The following is a 22,189-nucleotide window of genomic DNA, read 5'->3' on the forward strand; positions in this document are numbered from 1 at the left end:
ATAACCATTAAAGACTCTACTTTGGCTTGAAATGGAGGAACAGGGACCAGATTTACCCTCTTACTAAAACAATTAACATTAACTTGATACCAAAGACAGACGAAAAAAGACAGTCCAGTATCATTCATGAACATAGATATTAAAGATGTAAACTCAGTAATAAAATAACCCCTATTTAAAAATTAGCAAAAGATTGAAATATGCCTCACAAAGGTGTGAAAACACATTGGAAGATGCTCAACATTATTAGTCAAGGAAATGCAAGTTAAAACTACAATGACATATCACTACATATCCATCGGAATAACGGAAATTAGAAGGACTGACTGTACCAAGTGTTGGTGAAGATGTGGAGGGACTGGGATGCTCACACGCTGCCCTGGGAGTATAAAGTGATGCTGCCTGCTCTTTGCAAACGGTTTGACAGTTTAAGAAGTTTAACATCCAGCTCTTATATGACCTCACCATTCTACTTTCAGATATTTACTCAGGAGACGTGAAAACATATCTCCATACAAAGACTTGTAAACAAGTGTTTATATCAGATTTATTTGTAATAGCTAAAAATTGGAAACATTCCACATTCCAGTGACAGATGAATATATAAACAAACTTTGTTGTGTCTCCATAATAGAATATTCTTTAGTAATAAAAAGAAACAATTGATACATGCTTTAATGTGGATGAATTTTAAAATAATTACGTTGAATGAAAGAAACCAGACAAAAAGGAGTTCATACTGTATGATTCTCTTTATATAAAATTCTGGCAAATGCAAAATACTGTATAGTGACAGAAAACAGACCAATAGTTAGTTGCCTTTGGAACAAGGGTAGGAAAGAGGGATTACAAAGTAGCATGAGCAATTTTGAGGATGATTGACATGTTTATTATCCTGCCTGGTGATGGTTTCTTGAATGTATACATCTCTTATAACTTAATAAATTCACACTTTAAGGATGTGCAGCAGATTCCATGGAATACTATTTACCAATAAAAAGGAACGAACTTTGGATACATGTTCCATTGTAGATGAACCTCAAAACCATAATGCTCATTGAAAAAAATCAGGCACAGAAATCACATACTGTATGATGCTATTTATATGAAATATCTGGAAAAGAAAATTTATTTTTAAAGACAGAAAGTAGATTAGTGTTTACCTGGGGTGGGGGTGGGAAAAAATAGGCATTAAGAGTAAATGTTCATAAGGGATCATATTGGGATGTTTTAAAACTGGTTGATGGTGTCCTGGCTGGGTAGCTCAGTTGGTTGGAACATTGTCCCAGTATGACAAGGTTGTGGGTTTGATCCTGCTCAGGATTACATACAGAATCAACCAGTGAATACACAAATAAAGGGAACAGCAAATCAATATTTCTTTCTCCTCTTCCTTCTCTGTTCCTCTTACTCTTTAAATATCAATAAATAAATTTTAAAATTAAAAAAAACTGGTTGATGGTAATGGTTGCCCAACTTGATCACTTTATTTAAAAATAGTTGAACTGTAAATTAGAAAATGGTGAATAATATGAAATGCAACCTATGCCTCAATAAAATTATTAAAAACATGCAATGAGTCAGAAATACCTCAATAAAGTTGTTTAAAAAGGAATAAAAATTTGTTTACCATTGTATGTAATACAGTATAACTATTCCATAGAAATATTTGTTGTAATTATCAGAGGTAACAGATTTTTTTAAAAAATCTTGAAGCGAAGTAATATAGCGTCCTTAAAAGTTTGAAGTTTCTGTGAGTGATGTTTCCTTACTATATTTTGCCACCTGTGTGATACTAGAATTGGATTCAGGGTGAGTGTGCAGATGAAAGGGGCCTCCTTATTTTGGATACAAGGAGGGTATTAAGATCAGGGTCAAGAAATATAGCCCATGGGCCAAATCTAATTGTGGCCCATTTTTAATGCAGTCTCTGAGCTAAAAATGGTCTTTGTTTTGTTTTGCTTTTTACAACTACTTAAAAATGTGAAGAATTTGCTGCAGAGACCACATTAGGCCCACAAAGCCTAAAGTATTTAATATTTTTTTTTTAAGGGAAAAGGCTTGCTGACCCCAGGTCTAGAAAGATGTATATGCGGAGAGTGAAATGTATTAGTTTTGTGTTTTTCTTGGGTATGAGAACTCAGCCACTTAAGGATGCCTTCATATATCGGAACTGTGCTAATGTGTTACAGCCAGTATCTAACATTTATGAATAGATACTTGGGGGTAAATTGGTTTCATTCTTTGCTACCATTGGTACCTATAATTTACATATTTGTGAGCTTGTGTATGTCTAGATGCTATCAGATCAAATGCTTGTATTAGTGAAAATTTCATTCAGTGATGCAGACAGAGCAGTTTATTATTGGAATATTTATACTTTATTTTTCAATCATTTATATTGCTCTCATGTAGTCATTTATTTTCTCTTGGCATGAAGAATGAATTGGTTGGGATAAATGTAAGTTATAAATGATCAAATTTAAGGAAAAGATCTTAAAGCATAAAACTAAAAATAAAGGTTCACAGGGGAGAAGAAACACCTTTCTACAAGTGGACCCTAGCTCGGGTTTTTTTTGTTTTTTGTTTTTAATGTTATGGCTCTTTCCATGAAATAGAAATGAAACTAAGGCAGATTCTCAAAAAAATGAACTTGAGGCATAATATGTACCTGTCCAGTATGTGTATTCTAAATAGCAGTTTAATTTTACAACTTTAGAATAATTTATTTGACTTTATAATAGAGCAGATAATATAATAGTCATAATTCTGCTGCCCAGATAACTCTGTTGACATTTAAAATTAATATATGCACTTGGTTAAATTTAGTTTATACAAATATGGAAGGAAACACTGAAGCCTTTTCTCTGAAATTGTTTTCTTGTGGGGCTTCTATTAATAGTTTAATTTTGTCCTTCCAGAAATGTTAAGACACAAACACCCTTTAAAAATTCATTTATATTTAGGATTTTATGCCACCTACGCTGTTCTGTACCTTTCTTTTCCACTTAGTAGCATAGATGTCTTCAAAGATGTGAAGACATCTGCCATGTTCTTCTTAATGGCTTTATAGAGTGGTGTTCCATTATGTGTGTGTACCATAGCCAGTTCCTGCGGATGGGTATTCAGTTTGCGTCCAGTTTGATGCTATTACAAATGATACTTGAATGACATTCTTATGAATATATATTGCCAATTTTGTCCAAGTATACCTGTAAGATAAATTTTTAGAAAAAGAATATATGTTGAAAATTTTATCATATTACCAAATTACTCTCTAAAATGTTTGCACTAATTTATAATTTATCCAATATGTGTGAGTCTGGTTAACATGCTCACCAACATTTGATGTTATGCAACGTAGTCATTTTGTCAATTTGTTGGGTGGTATATTACTGGGGGTGTGTGTGTGTGTGAGTGCATATGTACTTTTACTAGCTTAAAAATTCTAAGATGAACATTACCATAGTTGATAAAATTTTCTGTTCTACTTCTTAAGATTTTAAGTTTCTTCATTTCTCCCCACAATTCGTATTCCTTTTTGTCTCAAATATTCCTAGGCCTGGCCTGATTCTCTATCTCTTTTTTTGTGTGGGGTCCTGTGACTCCTTTACTGTGGACCCTGTCTGACAAACTTGCTCTGTTTGCTAGTGCTTACTCAGTGGAATTGGTAAGACCCATGTCTGTTGAAGGTTGAACTTAATGTAAAAGTACTGTTTAACAAATGTTTATTAAGTACTGACTCTGTGTCAGGCACAATGTAATGCAAAATAGAATAAGATCTTTTTTCTTAAGGAAGACATGTGGTAGGGGAGCTACCTATGGAAATAAGTTATAGAGAAGTGTAATAATAAAATATATATATGATGGAAGGAAGTTGCAGAAAAGCAATGATTGTTGTGTAATTATGGCGTGGAGCAGGTCAAGAAGTTTCTAAGAGTTTGAAAAATATACCAGGTAAGTTAAGGGTCATTCATATTTTAAAATAATATGTGAGATGATGCACAGACTACCAGTATACATCTAAATTGGTTGAGGTGGTTTAAAGGGACCAAATAATAGTGACTAATCATGAAAGAAGTTATTTTTCTCCCAAGTTTGAGCTGGTGGGCAGTTCAGGGCTATTTTGCTCCACAGAGTTAACCAGGGATCAAGGTTCCTTCCTTTCTCTCTGTCTCTCTCTCTCTCTGTCTCTCAGTCTGTCTCTCTCTCTTCCATCTCCTAGAGTCTTTTATTCTGTGTGGATGAATCTTGCTAAGACCAACTAGTACTAACAGCCAGTGTGAAGGAGGCAGGAGAAGGTAGAGAGCAAACAGCTTTTTCTCAAGCATGGGAACCATTGGCCTCATCACTTTTGCCCCATCCCGTGGTCCAGAGTTAGTCACATGGCTTAGCTGAAGGTCTGTGATGCGTATTGTCTAGCTGGGTGGCCATGTGCCTAGCTGAAACTTGTTTTAAAAGTTTCATTTATTGATTTGAGAGAGAGAGAGAAGAAGAAGAAGAAGAAAGAGAAGAGAGAAAGGGAGGGACATCGATTTGTTATTCTGCTTGTTTATGCATTCATTGGTGGATTCTTGTATTTGCCCTGATGGAGGATTGAAGCCACAACCTTGATGTATCTGGGCAATACTCCAACCAACTGAGCTACGCAGCCAGAGTCCCAGCTAAAACTACTTAAAAGAAGAGGGGATGGATTAGGGAGACAAGGCACAGCTGAGGAGGAGCCAAGACACCTAAAAGAATAAGAAAGTAAAAGGTGGGAATTTTTGTTCATTTGTTCATTGCTATATCCTCAGTTCAAATAATTGTTGAATGAATGAGCAAATGTACAAATGTACAGATAAACAAAACTGCCAATTGAAGATCAATTAAAAATTATTAAACAATACTATTATGTAATATGTAATGAATCAGTGTTTTATTCTATGAACATTTGACTGTTTTACACTAAACTTTTCAAACAGTCCTTATGGAGTAATATTGAAATTGAAAATTTTAATTTCTACAATTTCATGAAAGGAATCAGAATTATCATGTCCTCTATTTATTATGGGAATACTTAGCCAGGTTTGTATTTTGACATTACGCAAGAAAATTAAACAGTGCACAGATAGTATCTCATAAACCTGCTAGAATAGAGATTTTGATGTAATTTTCAAAGGGTGCCTGTTAGTATTTTATAACATACCACAAGTCCATTTTATGTTAGCTCCGAGGCGCTCAGAACCTGCTTTGCTTTTTCCCACTGATAGATTCCTTGTGTGGTTTCAGATACTTGGCCTCCATCCTACTTTGCCAGAGCACTTGTAAGTGTAATTTTAAGCCATTTGCATTGTTGATTGGCTTTCTTAACTTGTCCTTTATTATAAGGTAAAAGTTTTTTCTAATTTTCTATTAGTGTTGACTTTCTTCTTTTACAAGAAGCACATATATAATACTTTTACATTTCTCAAAAAGTAAAATGTTTTTTCTTGCTCTCCATTCACTTTGCCTAATGTTAACTGTCTCACGTATTTCAAAAACAAACAAATGTGATAGTGTCATAGTAAAACACAGCACACTAAGATGTATTAGGAAGCATTTCCTTAGAAGAGAGGACATGAACTGTAGTTGAAAGGGAAAGTTTGGGATATGCTTATTTGGTGTATTTAACCTATCATAGTATTTAATACCAGCATAAATGATGTGACTCTCGTGGCCTATTCCATATACTCCTGAAAGAGATTATAAAATCAGACCTGTGTTTCTGTACATGTGCTTTCAAGCAGCAACTAGCTAACTGTTAAATAAAATCTCACATATGTAGAAGTACTTATATAATTTTCATTAGAAATGGCTTTGATTTTCAAATCAATTCTAACTGAAAAATATTTTGGGATTCATAAAGGTAGATAAAGTTTGAGGACAAAAACAGATTTGCATGATAGTGCACACTGGATTTTTTTAAAGATGTTATTTATTTACTTTTAGAGAGGGAAGGGAGGGAGAAAGAGAGAGAGAAACATCAGTGTGCAGTTGCTGGGGGTCATGGCCTGCAACCCAGGCATGTAGCCTGACTGGGAATCGAACCTGCGACGCTTTGGTTCACAGCCCGAGCTCAATCCACTGAGCTATGCCAGCCAGGGCTCACACTGGATCTTTTAAAGTGTACTATGAAACTTTCTTAGTTTTAGATTATTTTTTGTAGTGTTGGCCCCTGTATAGGTGCTTTCCTGTCAGCACTGCAACTTGGTAGAATTCCACACTTTATAACAAGTATTTGGTCTTCAAAAGAATGTTTAGTGAGGACCTGCTATATATTCCAATCAGCTTTCTGTCTTATTTTACTTTTAATGTTTTATTGACTATGCTATTACAGATGTCCCAATTTTCCCTCTTTGCCCCCTCCACCCCGCCCACCCCTCATTTCTATAGTCAGTCCCCACACCGTTGTCCCTGTCCGTGGGCTCTTCGTGTATGATCTTTGACTGATCCCTTTACCTTCTTTTAGTCAGTCCCCTCCTGCTCACCCCTCCTCTCTTACAGCTGTCAGTCAACTTTCTCTTTTAATTTTTCACTTCAGAGTAATTCTTTTCAAGTGCACATGTACATACAAGTGACTTTTAGAAAAGACTTTTCACTGTAAAAGTTTTCTGAAAACCCTAAAATCAGGACTATGATGTCTTCATTTTATTTTAGAACATTGGGGACTCCTTGGGCTCATAGCACTTTAGAAAAGAAAGTCAAAAGAGAAATTAAACCTTATTCATAACATTTCTGGGAAGAAAGTAAGAAAACATCACATTTTCTTGGAATTTATTACTTCATAAAGCCTTGCTTCTAGTTAAGCTGTCACTTGTAAATATCTTCAGTGTCTGCATATTTTTCCTCAGTTTTTTATTTTGAAAACTTTAGAATGAATAGAAAAGTTGAAACAATGAACACCTATGTACTTACCTAGGGTCACCAATTTTGTCATATTTGTTTAAAAAAACTAGTAATAGTTTGCTTAGAGAAAATACTTTATTTTCTGAACCACTTAAAGTTGCAGACATTATAACACTTCATCCCTAAATGTTTTGCATTGCATAGCCTAAGAATAGGTCTTTCTCCTGATACATGTTTTTTTATTCTACACTGTTCTGTATATAATTTACTGATTTCCTTTTTCTTTAGCCTGCTACCCTGATATATGTTTGGTTGTTGGTTTTCTAGTTTTCTAAGTTTTCTATGAGATTTGTGAATTTTCATTATTTTTTAATAATGAATTTAAATCTGTGAATTTGTGTCTAATTACATGTTTTGATATTTAGTTCTTGTTCTCTCTTTTAAAAAAGATTTTATTTATTTATTTTTAGAGAGAAGGGAAAAGAAGGAGAAAGAGAGGGAGAAAAACATCAATGTGTAAGATACGTAAACTGTTGTCTTTTGCACGCCCCCAACTGGGGACCTGCCCTGCAACACAGGCATGTGCCCTGACCAGGAATGGAATTGGCGACCTTTAAATTCCCAGCCTGTGCCCAGTCCACTGAGCCATGTCAGCCAGTGGTACTTTTGTAAATAATCTGCCCTGGTACATTTTATTCTCTTTTGAGAGAGTTGTAAAATTTGTAAACTTTTTGTCTTGTTTAAAATTCTCTTGTATTCTAGTTTGACTGCTTTTGGTTAAAGAGTGCATTCTTTGTAGTTTATAAGTTTTAAAAATTCCTTGAAACTTCATTGTGGCCTATAGTGTTAGGTTAATATGCTTTTTCCAAGTATTCCATGAACACGTGAATATAACATGTTTTCTGAGGTTTTAGGTAAAGATAGGGTATTGAACACCACAGTGGTAACTTATTAGAAAATGCCAAATCCTAAATCAGCAATGGAGAAAGCTAAAAAAAATGGAGAAAGCTAAATTTCAGGATCTTCAAAAAGTCTCAGGATCTGGCTCTAGACAGATCCTGTCTAGAGGATCTAGAGAGGATCCTAGATCCTCTAGGCCACTATTAGTGGCCTGTGTGGGGATGGTGCAAGAACCCTCTCAGATAGGGAGGATTTAGTTGAAAACGAAAATTCTTACATACTTCATGGCGCTGGGTAAACACCCTTTCCCGTGCCACTAGGTGGCTGGAAAGATCAAAACAGAGAATCTCTAAACTGAGGGAGATCAGGAGAAAATTCAAAACAGGGAGATTAAGTGAATAATGTATACTGAAGTGCTGAGAAAAACATTCTTCCCTCACTCCCAACCCCATACCTTCCTCTCGCCTGACGTGGCTCCCAGTATGCTGGCAGGCAGGCCTCACCCTCTAGTCAGGAGGAGATTAGACGAGGCTCAGTTCAAGAGCAATAGCAGTAATTAGGTTTGTGAGCAGTTTAACAATGTTCTCCTTCCCATTTGAACACTCATGGTAGTTTTACTCTTTTTTCCAGTCTCTGGATGAAGAGTAGTTGTTCATTTTTGGTACTTTGATGAGAATTATTCAACATGATTTAAAAATAATTATTATACTTCATAGTTAAAAAACTTAAAAAACTTTTTTCAATTACAGTTTATTTTCAGTATTATTTTTGTATTGGTTTCAGGTGCACAGCATAAAGATAAGACAATTACTTACTTTACAGTGTTCCCCACGGTATTTCCAGTTTCTGCCTGGCACCATACACAATTAGTGCAATGTTATTGACTGTATTCCCTACGCTATACTGTAGCTCCCTGTGACTGTTCTGTAGCTACCAGTTTGTACTTCTTAATCCCTGCACCTCTTTCACTCAGTCCCCCAAATCACCTGTCGTATCACAACCACCAATCCAGCCTCTGTGAATCTGCTTCAGTTTTGTTGTTTATTTTGTTCTTTAGATTCCACATATAAGTGAAATCATGTTGTATTTGTCTTTCTCTGACTATTTCACTGAGTGTAATTCTCACTAGATCCATCCATGTTATCACAAACGGTGAGATTTTGTTCTTTTTATGGCTGAGTAATACTCCATTGTGTGTATGTACCACCGCTTTTTTATCCATTCATCTATTGATGGAAACTTAGGTTGCTTCCACATCTCAGTTATTGTAAATAACACTATAATGAACATGGGGTACATATATTCTTTTGAATTAGTGTTTTGGGTTTCTTCATGTAAATACCCGGGGCTGGAATCGCTGGGTCATAAGGCAGTTCCCTTTTTTGAAGACTCTCTGAACTGTTTTCTATACTGGTTGCACCAGTCTGCATTCCCACCAACAGTATACAAGGGTTCCATTTTCTCCACATCCTCACCATCACTTTTTTGTTGATTTACTAATAATAGTCATTCTGACAGGTGTGAGGTGATAACTTGATTGTGGTTTTAATTCATATTTCTCTGATGATTAGTAATGTTGAGCATCTTTTCATATGTCTCTTGGCCACCTGTATGTCATCTTTGGAGAAGTGCTTATTCATGTCATCTGCCCATTTTTTAGTTGGATTGATTTTTTGGTGTTGAGTTGTATGAGTTCTTTATAAATTTTGGAAATTAACCCCTTATCAGCTGTATCATTGAAGAATATCTTCTCCCATTCATTAGATTGTCTTTTCATTTTGTTGATGATTTTCTTTAGTGTGAAAAAAAAATTGCTGTCATCCCATTTGCCCAGGGAGATATAGCAGAAGAAATATTGCTAAGATAAATGTCTGTGATTTTACTGCCTATGCTTTCCTCTAGCAGATTTATGGTTTCAAGTCTTATATTTAAGTATTTAATCTATTTCAAGATTATTCTTGTGTATAGTGTAAGAAGGTGGTCTAGTTTATTTTTTTTGCATGTATGTATTTCATTTTCCCAACACTATTGACTAGATTTTTCTTACTCTATTACATATTTTTGCCTCCTTTGTCAAATAGTAATTGCTCATATAGGCATAGGTTTATTTCTGGGCTTTCTGTTTTGTTCCATTGATCTATATGTCTGCTTTTATGCCAGTACCATTCTGTTTTGAGTGCTATAGCCTGGTAGTGTAGTTTGATATCAGGTACCATGATACCTCCACCTTTGTTCTTCTTTCTCAAGATTGCTGTGGCTATCTTTTGAGGTTTTGTATACATTTTTGGATCATTTGTTCCAGCTCCTGTGAAATACACCATTGGTATTCTGATAGGAATTTCATTGAATCTATATATTACTTTTGGTAATTTGAACACTTTAGTGATGCCAATTCTTCGTATCCATGAGCACAGATATTTAGTTTGTTTTTGATGTTTGTTTTTGGATTCCTGTTTTCTTTTTTCTTTTTTTAATAGCTCTTTGAAGTTTAAAAAAATTTTTTAATCCCTCTCTCCCTCCCCCCCACCTTTGTTTTTCCTGTTTTCTTCATCTTAAATGTTCATCTACGTTTTGGAAAGACAAGAAAAATATAATTAAGTTTATGGGAAAATTAGTATGAATTAGTGAGAGGTAAATACTGCAGAATAATTTTTTCAGTGACCTACAACTTAATTAAATTTGATTATGTACAATATGTAATAAAAAATTTTTGCTTGATGCTGCCTGAATTAATAAGTTAGTTTATACTAAAAAATGTTTATAACATACAAGTTCTTTAAAGATGTTTGAATGTTTCCCAATAAGTTTTTTAAGATTTTATTTACTTATTTTTAGAGAGAGGGATAGGGACAGAGAAAGAGAAAGCAAGAAACATTGATGTGCGAGAGAAACATCAGTTGGTTGCTTCCTGCATGTGCCCCAACTGGGGACCCAGCCTGCAAGCCAGTCATGTGTCCTAATTGGGAACCAAACCAGTGACCTTTAGCTTTGCCAGACAGTACACAACCAACTGAGCTACATCATTCAGGGCAAAACTATGTACTTTTAAAAATACAGGGTGGGGCAAATACAAGTTTTCAGTTGTACATACAGGAAGTAATACACATATTAGTAAATAATGATATAAGAATAAACTGTGTTTCACATACTCACATCTGTAAACCTACTTTGGCCCCACCCTATCCGTATGCCCCTTGTTCTGATTTAGTTTAGAAGCTTACTATTTCTATACTTTATTAATATGTAATTAGAACATAAAATATTGAATAATTTGGAATGGGGAAGACTTCTAAAAACTTTACTAAATATGATTAAAATTTTGAAGAACATCTTTTAAAACTACATTATGTAATATCTAGCTTTTTAAAAAAATTTAAAGTTGCTGAATGACTATTATTTTTTTTATTGTTCAAGTACAGATTTCTGCCTTTCTCCCCCACCTCTCCGCACTATCCCAGCCCTCCCCACCTCCCTTCCCCATTTCCATTCCCCCTTATTGTCCATATGTCCTTTATAATTGTTCCTGCAAACTCTTCACCCTTTTCCCCCATTATCCCCTCCCTTCTCCCTTCTGATCACTGTCAGCTTGTTCTCAATTTCAGTGTCTTTGGCTATACTTTGCTTGCTTGTTTGTTTTGTTGATCAGGTTCCATTTCAGGGTGAGATCATATGGTATTTGTCTTTCACTGCCTGGCTTATTTCACTTAGCATAATGCTCTCCAGTTCCATCCATGCTGTCACAAAGAGTAGGAGTTCCTTTCTTTCTGCTGCATAGAATTCCATTGTGTAGATGTACCATAGTTTTTTTTATCCACTCATTTACTGATGGGTACTTAGGTTGCTTTCAGCACTTGGCTATTGTAAATTGTGCTGTTATGAACATTGGTGTGCATAGGTTCTTTTGGATTGGTGTTTCAGGGTTCTTAGGATATAATCCTAGAAGTGGAATTGCCAGGTCAAAAGGCATTTCCATTTTTAGTTTTCTGGGGAAATTCCATACTGTTTTCTATAGTGGTTGCACAAGTCTGCAATCCCACCAACAGTGCGCTAGGGTCCCCTTTTCTCCACAATCTCTCCAACACTTATTGTTTGTTGTTTTGTTTATGATGGTCATTCTGATTGGTGTGAAGTGGTATCTCATTGTGGTTCTAATTTGCATCTCTCTGATGGCTAGCGATGCTGAGCATCCTTTCATATGTCTCTGGACCCTCTGTATGTCCTCCTTGGGAAAGTGTCTGTTCAAGTCCTTCACCCATTTTTTAATTGGGTTGCTTGTCTTCTTAGAGTGAAGTCATGTGAGTTCTTTATGTAATATCTAACTTTGACATGAAGAGTTATCATAGCATTAAAGGAAAAACAGGAGACTTCTGGCCAAGATGGAGGTATTGGTAGACACACTGTGCCTCCTCACACAACCAAAAGAAGGACAACAACAATTTAAAAACAAAAAAACAACCAGAACTGAGAAAATTGAACTGTATGGAGTCTGACAACCAAGGAGTTAAAGAAGACACATTCATACAGACTGGTAGGAGGAGTGGAGATGGGCAGCCAGGGTGGAAAAGACTTGCGGCAAAGCAGGGGCTGGCGGACCGGGTGGTCCCACGTTCGTGTGCAGGTAAACTAGGTGAAACTGGGGAGCGAGACAGACCGTGCAACCCAGGGCTTCAGCGTCGGGAAATAAAGCCTTAAACCACCAATTGAAAATACCTGTGGGGGTTGAGGTGCAGGGAGAGACTCCCAGCCTCACAGGAGAGTTCGTTGGAGAGACCCACAGGGTCCTAGAATGTACACAAGCCCACCCACATGGGAATCAGCACCAGAAGGGCCCAGTTTGCTTGTGGGTAGTGGCGGAAGTGACTGAAATCCAACAGAGTGTGGAGCAAGTGTCATTGTTCTCTCTTGGACCCCCACCCCACATACAGCATCACAACCCAGCTACTGCGTTACCCACCTGGGTGAACACCTAATGCCCTGCCCCTTACTGTGTAATAGGCATGTCAAGACAAAAAAAAAATGGTCCAAACGAAAGAACAGATCAAAGTTCCAGAAAACATACAACTAAGCAACAAAGAGGTAGCCAACCTGTCAGATGCACAGTTCAAAACACTGATAACCAGCATGCTCACAGAATTGGTTGAATTTGGTCACAAATTAGATGAAAAAATGAAGCCTATGCTAAGTGAAATAAAGGAAAATGTACAGGGAACCAATAGTGAGGGAAAGGAAACTGGGACTCAGATCAATGGAGTGGACCAGAAGGAAGAAAGAAACAACCAACAGAAGAGCATAAAGAAACAAGAATTCAAAAATATGAGGAGAGGCTTAGGAACCTCCAGGACATCTTTAAACGTTCCCATATCCGAATTATAGGGGTACCAGAAGGGGAAGAGGAAGAGCAACAAATGGAAAAGTTATGTGAACAAATGATAATGGAGAATTTCCCCAATCTGGCAAAGGGAATAGATTTTCAGAGAGTCCCAAAGAAGTTAGACCCAAGGAGGAACACACCAAGGCACATCATAATTATATAACCCAAGATTAAAGATAAGGAGAGAATCTTAACAGCAGCAAAACAAAAGGAGAGAGCTCCCACAAAGGAGTTCCCATCAGACTGTCAGCTGATTTCTCAAAAGAGACCTCACAGAAGGGGCTGGAAAGAAGTATTCCAAGTTATGAAAGGCAAGGACCTACATCCAAGATTGCTCTATCCAGCAAAGCTTTCATTTAGAATGGAATCGCATATAAAGTGCTTCTCAGATAAGGTCAAGTTAAAGGAATTCATCATCACCAAGCCCTTATTATATGAAATGTTAAAGGGATTTATCTAAGAAAAAGATTAAAACTATGCACAGTAAAATGACAGCAAACTCACAATTACTAACAACCATACCTAAAACAAAAACAAAAACAAGCTAAGCAAACAACTAGAACAGGAACAGAACCACAGAAATGGAGAACATGGAGGGTTATCAGCAGGAGAGTGGGAGAGGGAGAGGTGGGGATGGCACAGAGAATAAGTAGCATAAATGGTAGGTACAAAATAGACAGGGGGAGGGTAAGAATAGTATGGGAAATGTAGAAGCCAAAGAACTTACAAATATGACCCATGGACATGATCTAAAGTGGGATAATGTGGGTGGGAGGGGGTGTCCAGGGTAGAGGGGAGTGAAGGGGGGAAAATGGGACAACTGTAACAGCATAATTAATAACATATATTTTTTTAAAAAGGAAAAACAACTGTACCCCCTTTAAAATAATAAATATCCACATTTGGAGGGCTTACAAACAATAATGGTATTGGCAAATCAAACCTAAGCTCATTTTCTTAAAAAAAAAACAGAGGGTAGGAAAACTCACATATATGTTTATACCAGATTGTGCCAAGACCTGATTTAACTAGTGTTTCCTGTCTAGGTTTCAAATATACTTGGATCTTTGATATACTTAATATAAAGGCAGTGTCAGCCCTGGCTGGCATAGCTCAGTGAATTGAGCATGGGCTGGGAACCAAAGTGTCCCAGGTTCCATTCCCAGCCAGGGTACATTCCTGGGTTGCAGGCCATAACCCCCAGCAACCGCACATTGATGTCTCTCTCTCTCTCTCTCTCTCTCTCTCCCTCCCTCCCTCCTTCCCTTCCCTCTCTAAAAATAAATAAGTAAAATCTTTAAAAAAAAAGCTAGTTGTTTTAAAAAAAATATAAAGGCAGTGTCTTCATGTACTTCCACCCCCTTCTTTTTAAAGTTGTAGACATGGTCCATTCACTATGCTTTGCTTGTGTAATGCTAAATTGTTTCGTGGCAAGTATATTGTCAACCTGGCAGCTGATGAAAGATCCAAAGTGTATTGTAATAAAAATAAACAAGTTCAGGGGAAGGGAATAAACATAAATCTTGCACTGAAATCAGTCTTTAGTCTTTACAAACATGTTAGAACAGGCAACATGAGTGTGTTGGAGTTCAGTTAAATAACAAGATATGCATAGCTTAGTACTGGAAGTTTTAGTCTTATTTTGAAGCAACTAGGTCTGTAAGTTGAAAAAATGGCAAGCAAAGAATATTGCTTAAATCAGCTAGAAACAATAGTGGGCTAAAAGGGGGCAGTGCGTTGGCTCAGGGCTCAGTGCCATTTTCCCTCCTCCACCTCCTCCATTCCTTCCAGTTGATGATTTACTTTTATTTTGTTGCATTATTTCTGGTATACGATAGTGTGCTGTGTTATAGGTAAGGGAATTATAAAGAAAGGAAGGCAAAACATAAAAGTCAAATTCTATAGTATTTAGTTCTTATTAAAATTAAAGGAAGTGTATTAGCAATAGATCTTAGATCTCCAATAATATGGGGCTAAGAAAGGGGAAACTAATATTTATCCAGAACTCAGTGTGTACCAGCATTTTCCTTGATATTTCACTATGAAAGATACATATTTAACTGGGATAAATAATCTTTGTAGTATTTTGGTTATACTCTTTGGTTAGATTTTTATCAGTATTCTTACCACTAGGAATATTAGAAACAAAAATAGTTTACTGTCATTTCCAGTTTTCTTTCCTATACTGTTACAAAATCAGATGATAATTTTCCAGAATTTGAGGGAATTGAAAGTGAGGTTTTCCCTTTCTATTACATATAAATAATAGCATAAGAACCCTAACCAGTGTGACTCTGTTGGTTGCGTGTTGTCCCACAAAGCAAGGGGTCACTGGTTTGCTTCCTGGTCAGGACACATGCCTGGGTTGCATGTTTGGTCTCCAGTTGGGGCACTTACGGGAGGCAACCAGTCAATGTTTCTCTCTTCCATTGATGTTTCTCTCCCTGTCTTGCTTCCTCCCTTCCCCTCTCTAAAACTAAATAAAATCTTTAAAAAAATAAATAAATAATAGCATAAGAAAAACCATACTATTTGAGAGAACAGCTAACTTTTCTCTTTAATTCATTGCATTAACTCAGCAATGCAGTGATCATTCATCAATGGAATAACAGAGATGAAAAATACAAATGTAGCATTATGTGCCAAAGGAAAGTAAACTGACATGCCTTCCTTTGTTTGCCAGTCCATTTATTAATAAGTAGTTGCCAGTATACTGCACATGTAGCTTTCTTTTGTTAGCTTTATTTCAAAAAACCAGTGATAAATATGGCAGCTTTCATAGAATTCTGTATTTCCAGATGCTGGGAGAAGAAATTGAATGGATCTGAAAGATAATTCCTTGTGACTTTCATTAGTGTTACTTTAAAACATATAATAACATTTACTTATATAATATTAAAATAAGCAATAAGATACCTGTTATGAATTTAATATATTAAATATAGAAACAATTAAGCATTTTTAAATATATTTACCATAAGCAGTGATGAAAGCTGCTTGAGCCTTTAGATTTTGGTAGATAATTTGTTAAAGTGATGTAAAGCGTAATTCATACCACTTGTCTTTGCATGCATTTTATATATTTGTAGACAAATAATGCGTATTAATAAAGGAGTTGGCAAACCATGCCTTTTTTTGAATCATATATGAACTCAGAATGGTCTTTTAAAGAATTGTATAAAAAAGGAAAAAGAATATACAGCAGAAATCATATGTGGCCCTCAAAGCCTAGAGTATTTGCTGTCTGATCCTTCACAGAAAATGCTTGCCAACCCTAAAATGTAAAGACATGCCACGTAAGCTTGGCAAGTTTCAACTCCAGGTGGGAAGGTGTAAGCACGTGACAGCCTGTCTCTCCCATGAGTGCAGCCACTATAAAACCTGGACAGAATGCATGGAGCAAGCTGTTTGAAGATTCTGAAAAATTAAATAGTGGCAGGCAAATTAGGGAAGACCAGAATTTGAAGTACTACCAAACTGGCGGTGAGTTTGCCATTCCCCCGCCCCCCGGTATGGTCACGTGGTCTGGTCTCAACCATAGCCTGAAACCTGGAAATAGACCTCAGTGCTGGCAGAGGGAGTCCAGAACCTACTGCTTCAGGCTTGAAAAGTAGAGGTCATGGCTCCTAGTAGTAGCAGTGGGTGCAGATCCTTTCTGACTAGAGGATCTGTGGTCCCAAGAGGATCTGCCTTTGCTTTTATTCTGTCTGCCTGCCAGTTGGCCCCCACTGCAGGAACAGTTGCAGAAGTAAGTGGCAAAATGGGGTAAATAAAGTCCTAACACTCTGGGCCGAGTGCCAAAAGGGAGCCCCAGGGAACCAGGAAGTACTAAGGAGATTAAGGAGGAGGGGGGACTTCCAAAAGGGACTTATAAAATTATTTATATTTTGGGGGACATAATGATAATATCTCTGTAATGCTTAGAACAGAGCCTAAGAGTAAGACCCAATAAACAGCTGCTTAATCAATCATTATTTTCCATAATGTTCTATAGGAAACACACAGATTATCTTCCTTTTCTTGGTCTAGACTGTTAGGAGTCATGGGGATTAAGAGTATTGGCCCATCTGCAGCAACCATATGCTGGGCCGCCTCTATACAGCCTTAGAACATGGCACTTGGAAGGGACTTGGGGGGTCAGATGTTCTAACATGTGCTTATTCAAAGTAGCAGTCCTTGTAGTTTCCATTTACAGATGATAAGTCACCTCATGGCTATCAGTACAGTTACAGTGACAGAAGCTGGCCACTTTAGGAAGACCATATGATTATTTAACAATCATGTATACACAGTTTGCAATTTTTTTAGTTTTGCCCTCTGTAAAATGTAAAAAAACAAGTTGAATCTTTTTTTTCACACTGTAGTCCTTAGTAAATCCAGAATATTTGAACAGACTTAATTGTCTATACTGGCAATCCTCAGTGAGGCCTAGGGATCTCGTTTAACTGACACACTTTTCTCAGGACCCTTTCTTCTCTCTTCCTCTTTCTTTTAGTCCATGAAGATATATGCTAATTTTTTTGTGTGCCTGTGTGCATGAGATTTGATAACCTTGAAAGCATTTAAGAATCACTACTTTGCCCTGCTGGTGTGGTTCATTTGGTTGGAGCATCATCCTGTACACCAAAGGGCTGCAGGTTCAAACCCAAGTTGGGGCGCATAGGGGAGGCAACCAGTTGATGTTTCTGTCTCACATTGATGTTTCACTCTCTAAAATCAATAAAAATATTTTTTTTAAAAAGAATCACTGCCTTAGACATGCTCATGACTACAATTTGCTCTCCATACATCTATAACTCAAAAGGACAAAAAAATGATTAAGAACTGCTGTTCTTTCTCATAATGGTAGAAAGTGATTGAAGACAAAGGTTAGCTATTTCATGGAAACAGGAAAATCTGACAGTTAAAGCAAAGAGGTAGAGTTCACCTATACCCACTGAGCCATTAAAATCTTTGGTAAGTCTTCCATCTAGTCTGCTTAGGGAATTCTTACATAATAAGGTATGTTAATGTTAAGCAGAAGGATTTGGTGAAGCAGTCTTTTCTTGAAACATCTATGATGCAGAACGAGGATGCAAAATGTCTATAATACAAAACATTTATTATGCAATAACTATTTTGTCCTGCAGTAGATAACCATTTTTGCCAAAGATAGATAGTATTATGACTAGTATATATTCAAGAGCATACCTTATGTACACACACAGGATGCTTAACAGGGTTTAGTTGCCCTTCAAGGTCAACCCATTCCTTTTGTTTTGTGTGTTTTGTTTTAACCAGCTGTACCAAGTGTCATACTCTGCTATTGAGAATCGAACAGTTGTCTCCTCAAAATGGCCATTCTTGACTTCCTTCGCAAGACCACAAAATGTTACTGAATGAGAAAGCAGTTTTGGAAGTACAGAATAGAGGAAATTATAAATGTTACTTTCAAGAGTTATCTCTAGATTGTTATCAGCCCAAATAAATCTGTCATTCACACATACATTTTGTTTTTGTACATAGGTATCCTGTCATCAGTAGTCAATTAAATAACCACAGTTATGGCCATAAAGATACATATACTTTTTCATAATTTTGCACAATATTAAAAGAAAAAGTAAAATGAAGTATTAAGGCTACAAATATATTTTTAAATTCAGTAGACACAGTATTCAGTAAAGATAGAGGTGAATTTGGATAAAAGTGTAAACTATTTTAAAACTTAATGAAATCAGCCCTGGCTGCTGTGGCTCAGTGGATTGAGTGCTGGCCTGCAACCCTACAGGTCTCTGGTTTGATTCCCAGTCAGGGCACATGCCTGGGTTGTGGTCCCCAGATGGGGGCACATAAGAGGAAACCAATCATATCTCTCATACATCGCTATTTCTCTTCCTCCCTTTCTCCCTTCCTCCCCCTCTCTCTAAAAAGTAAATAAATAAAAGTCTTAAAAAAGAAAAACTTAATGAAGTCATCCTACTGATGAAAGTTGCAGGGAAGTCATCGTTTTCCATTTGTGAAGCCATGTTGTTATTAGCTCACTGTAGGAATGGCAGTATAAGTCAGCAGAAATTATACAGCAGTTACAAAATGCTGGTGAGTTTAGTATATATAGTATAACAAACTATTTTAAAAGGTTAGTCAGACATCTTGCTCTTTGTATCTGTTGCTATCACAAATTAAGTTAGGTTTAGATCTTTAACCAAGAGTAAAGGAACTTACTAGGTCTGTGGTAGTTAATTCAGTTGATATGGAAAGAAGCACAATGTGAGGTAAAGTGTAGAGTTAAAAGGGGAATGAAAGGAGCAGGGATACGTGTTGTACCCTTGGTGTTTTTGTTTTCTAACTGAGCAAATGTAAGGTGCCTTGTCTGCCAGTCTATTGCTACTTCAATGCAAATGGAAGTCTATAAGGTCTGTAGACTTAGGAAGGTGAACTGAGCATTGCTTGGTATTTTTCCCCCCAGAATTCCATTTCTGGATTAAAGTGAAAGTTTGTCCAATAATATCCACACCTTCTCATTTAGGGTGTGATACTGCATCATTCCCAAGAGAGTGTCGGGTAAATTTGGTCTGATGAGGACGAGGGTGATTTTTTCAGGAGGAATTCTCTTTATGCTTATGTGGCACATTTCTCAGAGTCATTGGAAAATAGGAATAACTTGAACTCTTACTGTGTGATATTTGCTGATTATGCAACTGTAAGTTTTATATGAATGTTTAAAAATTGATTCATTTGGTAATGTGCAAAACCCTGTAAATACTAAGCTGTAATGTAACATTTTAACTGATATTTAAGAATAACGCGCATTAAAATTTGAAGGATGAACACAAGGACTTTGCAAAGGTGTGAGTTTCCCAGGGTTTAGGAGTTTTATGAATAGGTCTGGTTCCCCATATATATTTACTTATTGTATTTTTTGCTAAATAGCAGAATAATTATTTTTGCATCATTAGAGTGTGAGCATAGCATCCTGAAATATCTCTGTGTGAGACATATGTTGTCTGAAGGTGTGTAGTCAAGTTTTATTTTGAAGTTGTGATAGCATTAATTGCTAAACATGTTCTTAGTTTTCCTTAAAAGTAAATCAACAAATAACTTCAAGAACAAATAACAGTAATTCCTTGAGGATTAGGGATAAGGTGTGTGGTATGTTCTGCTCCAGGATATGTTTTGGGGAAATTACTTGGAAATCAAGGATTTTCATATAAATACTATACAGTTACCAAAATTTGTATTATTTTCTCATTTTCACATCATTAATGTTGTATATGTTATATGTCCTTTTTTTTTTTTTTTTAGCTGAATATGTCAAGTGACGAGATAGCTGCCAATCTGCAGGCTGTTGTCAGCGAAGTTTGTAGGCACAGACCACTGGATTTGGGTAAGTGGTCAGCTGGAGTAGACTTCCCTAGAGCCCTATGATGCTTTAAAAATGCAAAATATTAAGAAAACAATCAAGTTGATATGTAACTACAGTAGCAGTGATATTTCCAGGGATTAAATAAATGAAATATAATTTTCCAAAGGATTTCTAATTGCCTTATTAACAAGTGCAGTTGCTTAGAGAGGACACCTCTCTAACATTAATGGGAATGCTGTACATCCTGGAACCTTCGTAAATTTCCACAGGATTTCTATCATTATGTATAAAGTTCGCATGAAAACTGATTGCCTTAAACTTAAAAGGACATTAAATAGAAACCAAAATCATTTGTGAAGTGGTGCTGTGAAGCCGCACCTTCCACGTGGTCACTGGGCACACGTCAGTGCCCTCATCGTTGCATCCCCGCCCCTCACATTGCATCCCGACGCAGGTCTCACTCAGCCGCCTGTGGCCAAGCAAGTGCCCTTACACTCAGGACTGCCTGCTTAGAATTTCATCATTGTAGGCGTCTGTGTCTTTGGGTTTTATACCCAAATGGCTAATTAAAATACAGTATTACACTGTTTTTCACCTTCTTTGAGAGTTAAACACACTGGTAGAAGTTCCTCATTTGTTAACTCAGTCGTCCTGTATTTGGCCACAGTACTTAGTAATGGCTTGCATATTTATATGGATTCTTACATTCCACGGAGAACTTTGATTTGAGTGTAGGCTCCTCTCAGACTAGCCGGAATAGATAGAATGATGGATGGTAAATCTCTAAAAAACAATATAGTTATCTGTTTTTTGCCATTTTAAACAAAGTCCCTTAATGTTCCTCATAGGAAAAGCTTTTAAATTTTTTAAGGGCTCTTATTAAATGTTTGGTAGCATAAAGGTAGCATCTGTGTTGACTGTTTTAAATAAATATTAGAATATTTCTATCAAGTGTAAATACTGCCACCTGCTCCTTCACTGTTGACTTTGCAATAAAATAAATTTGAAGTGACCATATTCTGGCATAGAGAAATGAATTATTTGTGAGTACATATAGTTTAAAGGATAAATCTCTAATATTCTAGAGTGTAGCTGGTCTGTCTTCTCTAAAAGTGAAATGATCTTTCCTTTCCTGTACTTCAAAATGTTAGTTTAGTAATGTCAGTACTTACAACATAGAGCATGAGTGCTATAAGGCTTCTAGTTGTATGTTTGTATTTGCTTGTAGGTATCTATGGTACCAAATGAAAGCTGATTCTTGTCTTTGTTTCTAGGACCCTTTGTGGTACGAGCGTTCCTTCGTAGTTCGACAAGTGAAGGTTTATTACTAAAGATCGAGCCATTGTTGCCTAAAGAGGTTGAAACCAAAGAAAGTCACAAAGAAGCTGCCTGAAACTGTTGTATTGTGAAGTTTTTTAAAGTGGATTAAGGAGAAACAGAAAATTATAAAACTGTAATTTCTACATTTGGTGTCTTGTTGTTTCTTGATCATTATACTTGAAAGTGGATTTTCACACTGGAAAATCTTACAACACTTTCAACAATAAGAAAATAAAATTCTGTCTGTGTTTGAAACTACCTTTTAGATCCTATTACATCTCCTTCCTTAGAATTCATATTTTACATGCTGAAATTATAGCAGCAATTTCTAGCTTAATAACCTTCCCTTGAGAACTACATCATCCGAGGGAAAAGTAACATCCTCCATT

At 36.4% G+C, this 22,189-nt stretch overlaps 1 protein-coding gene across 2 annotated transcripts in view; it reads left to right on the top strand.

The window, feature by feature from the left end:
• The window catches only part of MRPL1 (mitochondrial ribosomal protein L1), a 91,087-nt gene extending 69,142 nt beyond the window's left edge, over positions 1-21,945 (top strand). For both annotated transcript variants that reach the window (XM_045858185.1, XM_045858184.1), the window contains exons 8-9: positions 20,420-20,501; positions 21,755-21,945. In XM_045858185.1, coding sequence (XP_045714141.1) covers positions 20,420-20,501; positions 21,755-21,873 — 201 coding nt within the window. In that variant the 3' untranslated portion in view covers positions 21,874-21,945. The remainder of the gene's footprint in view (positions 1-20,419; positions 20,502-21,754) is intronic.
• The last annotated feature ends 244 nt before the right edge of the window (positions 21,946-22,189 follow it).

The sequence above is a fragment of the Phyllostomus hastatus genome, unplaced genomic scaffold (assembly GCF_019186645.2).
Source record: "Phyllostomus hastatus isolate PE091 unplaced genomic scaffold, TTU_PhHast_1.1 phas_scaffold_1674, whole genome shotgun sequence".
Lineage (NCBI taxonomy): Eukaryota > Metazoa > Chordata > Mammalia > Chiroptera > Phyllostomidae > Phyllostomus > Phyllostomus hastatus.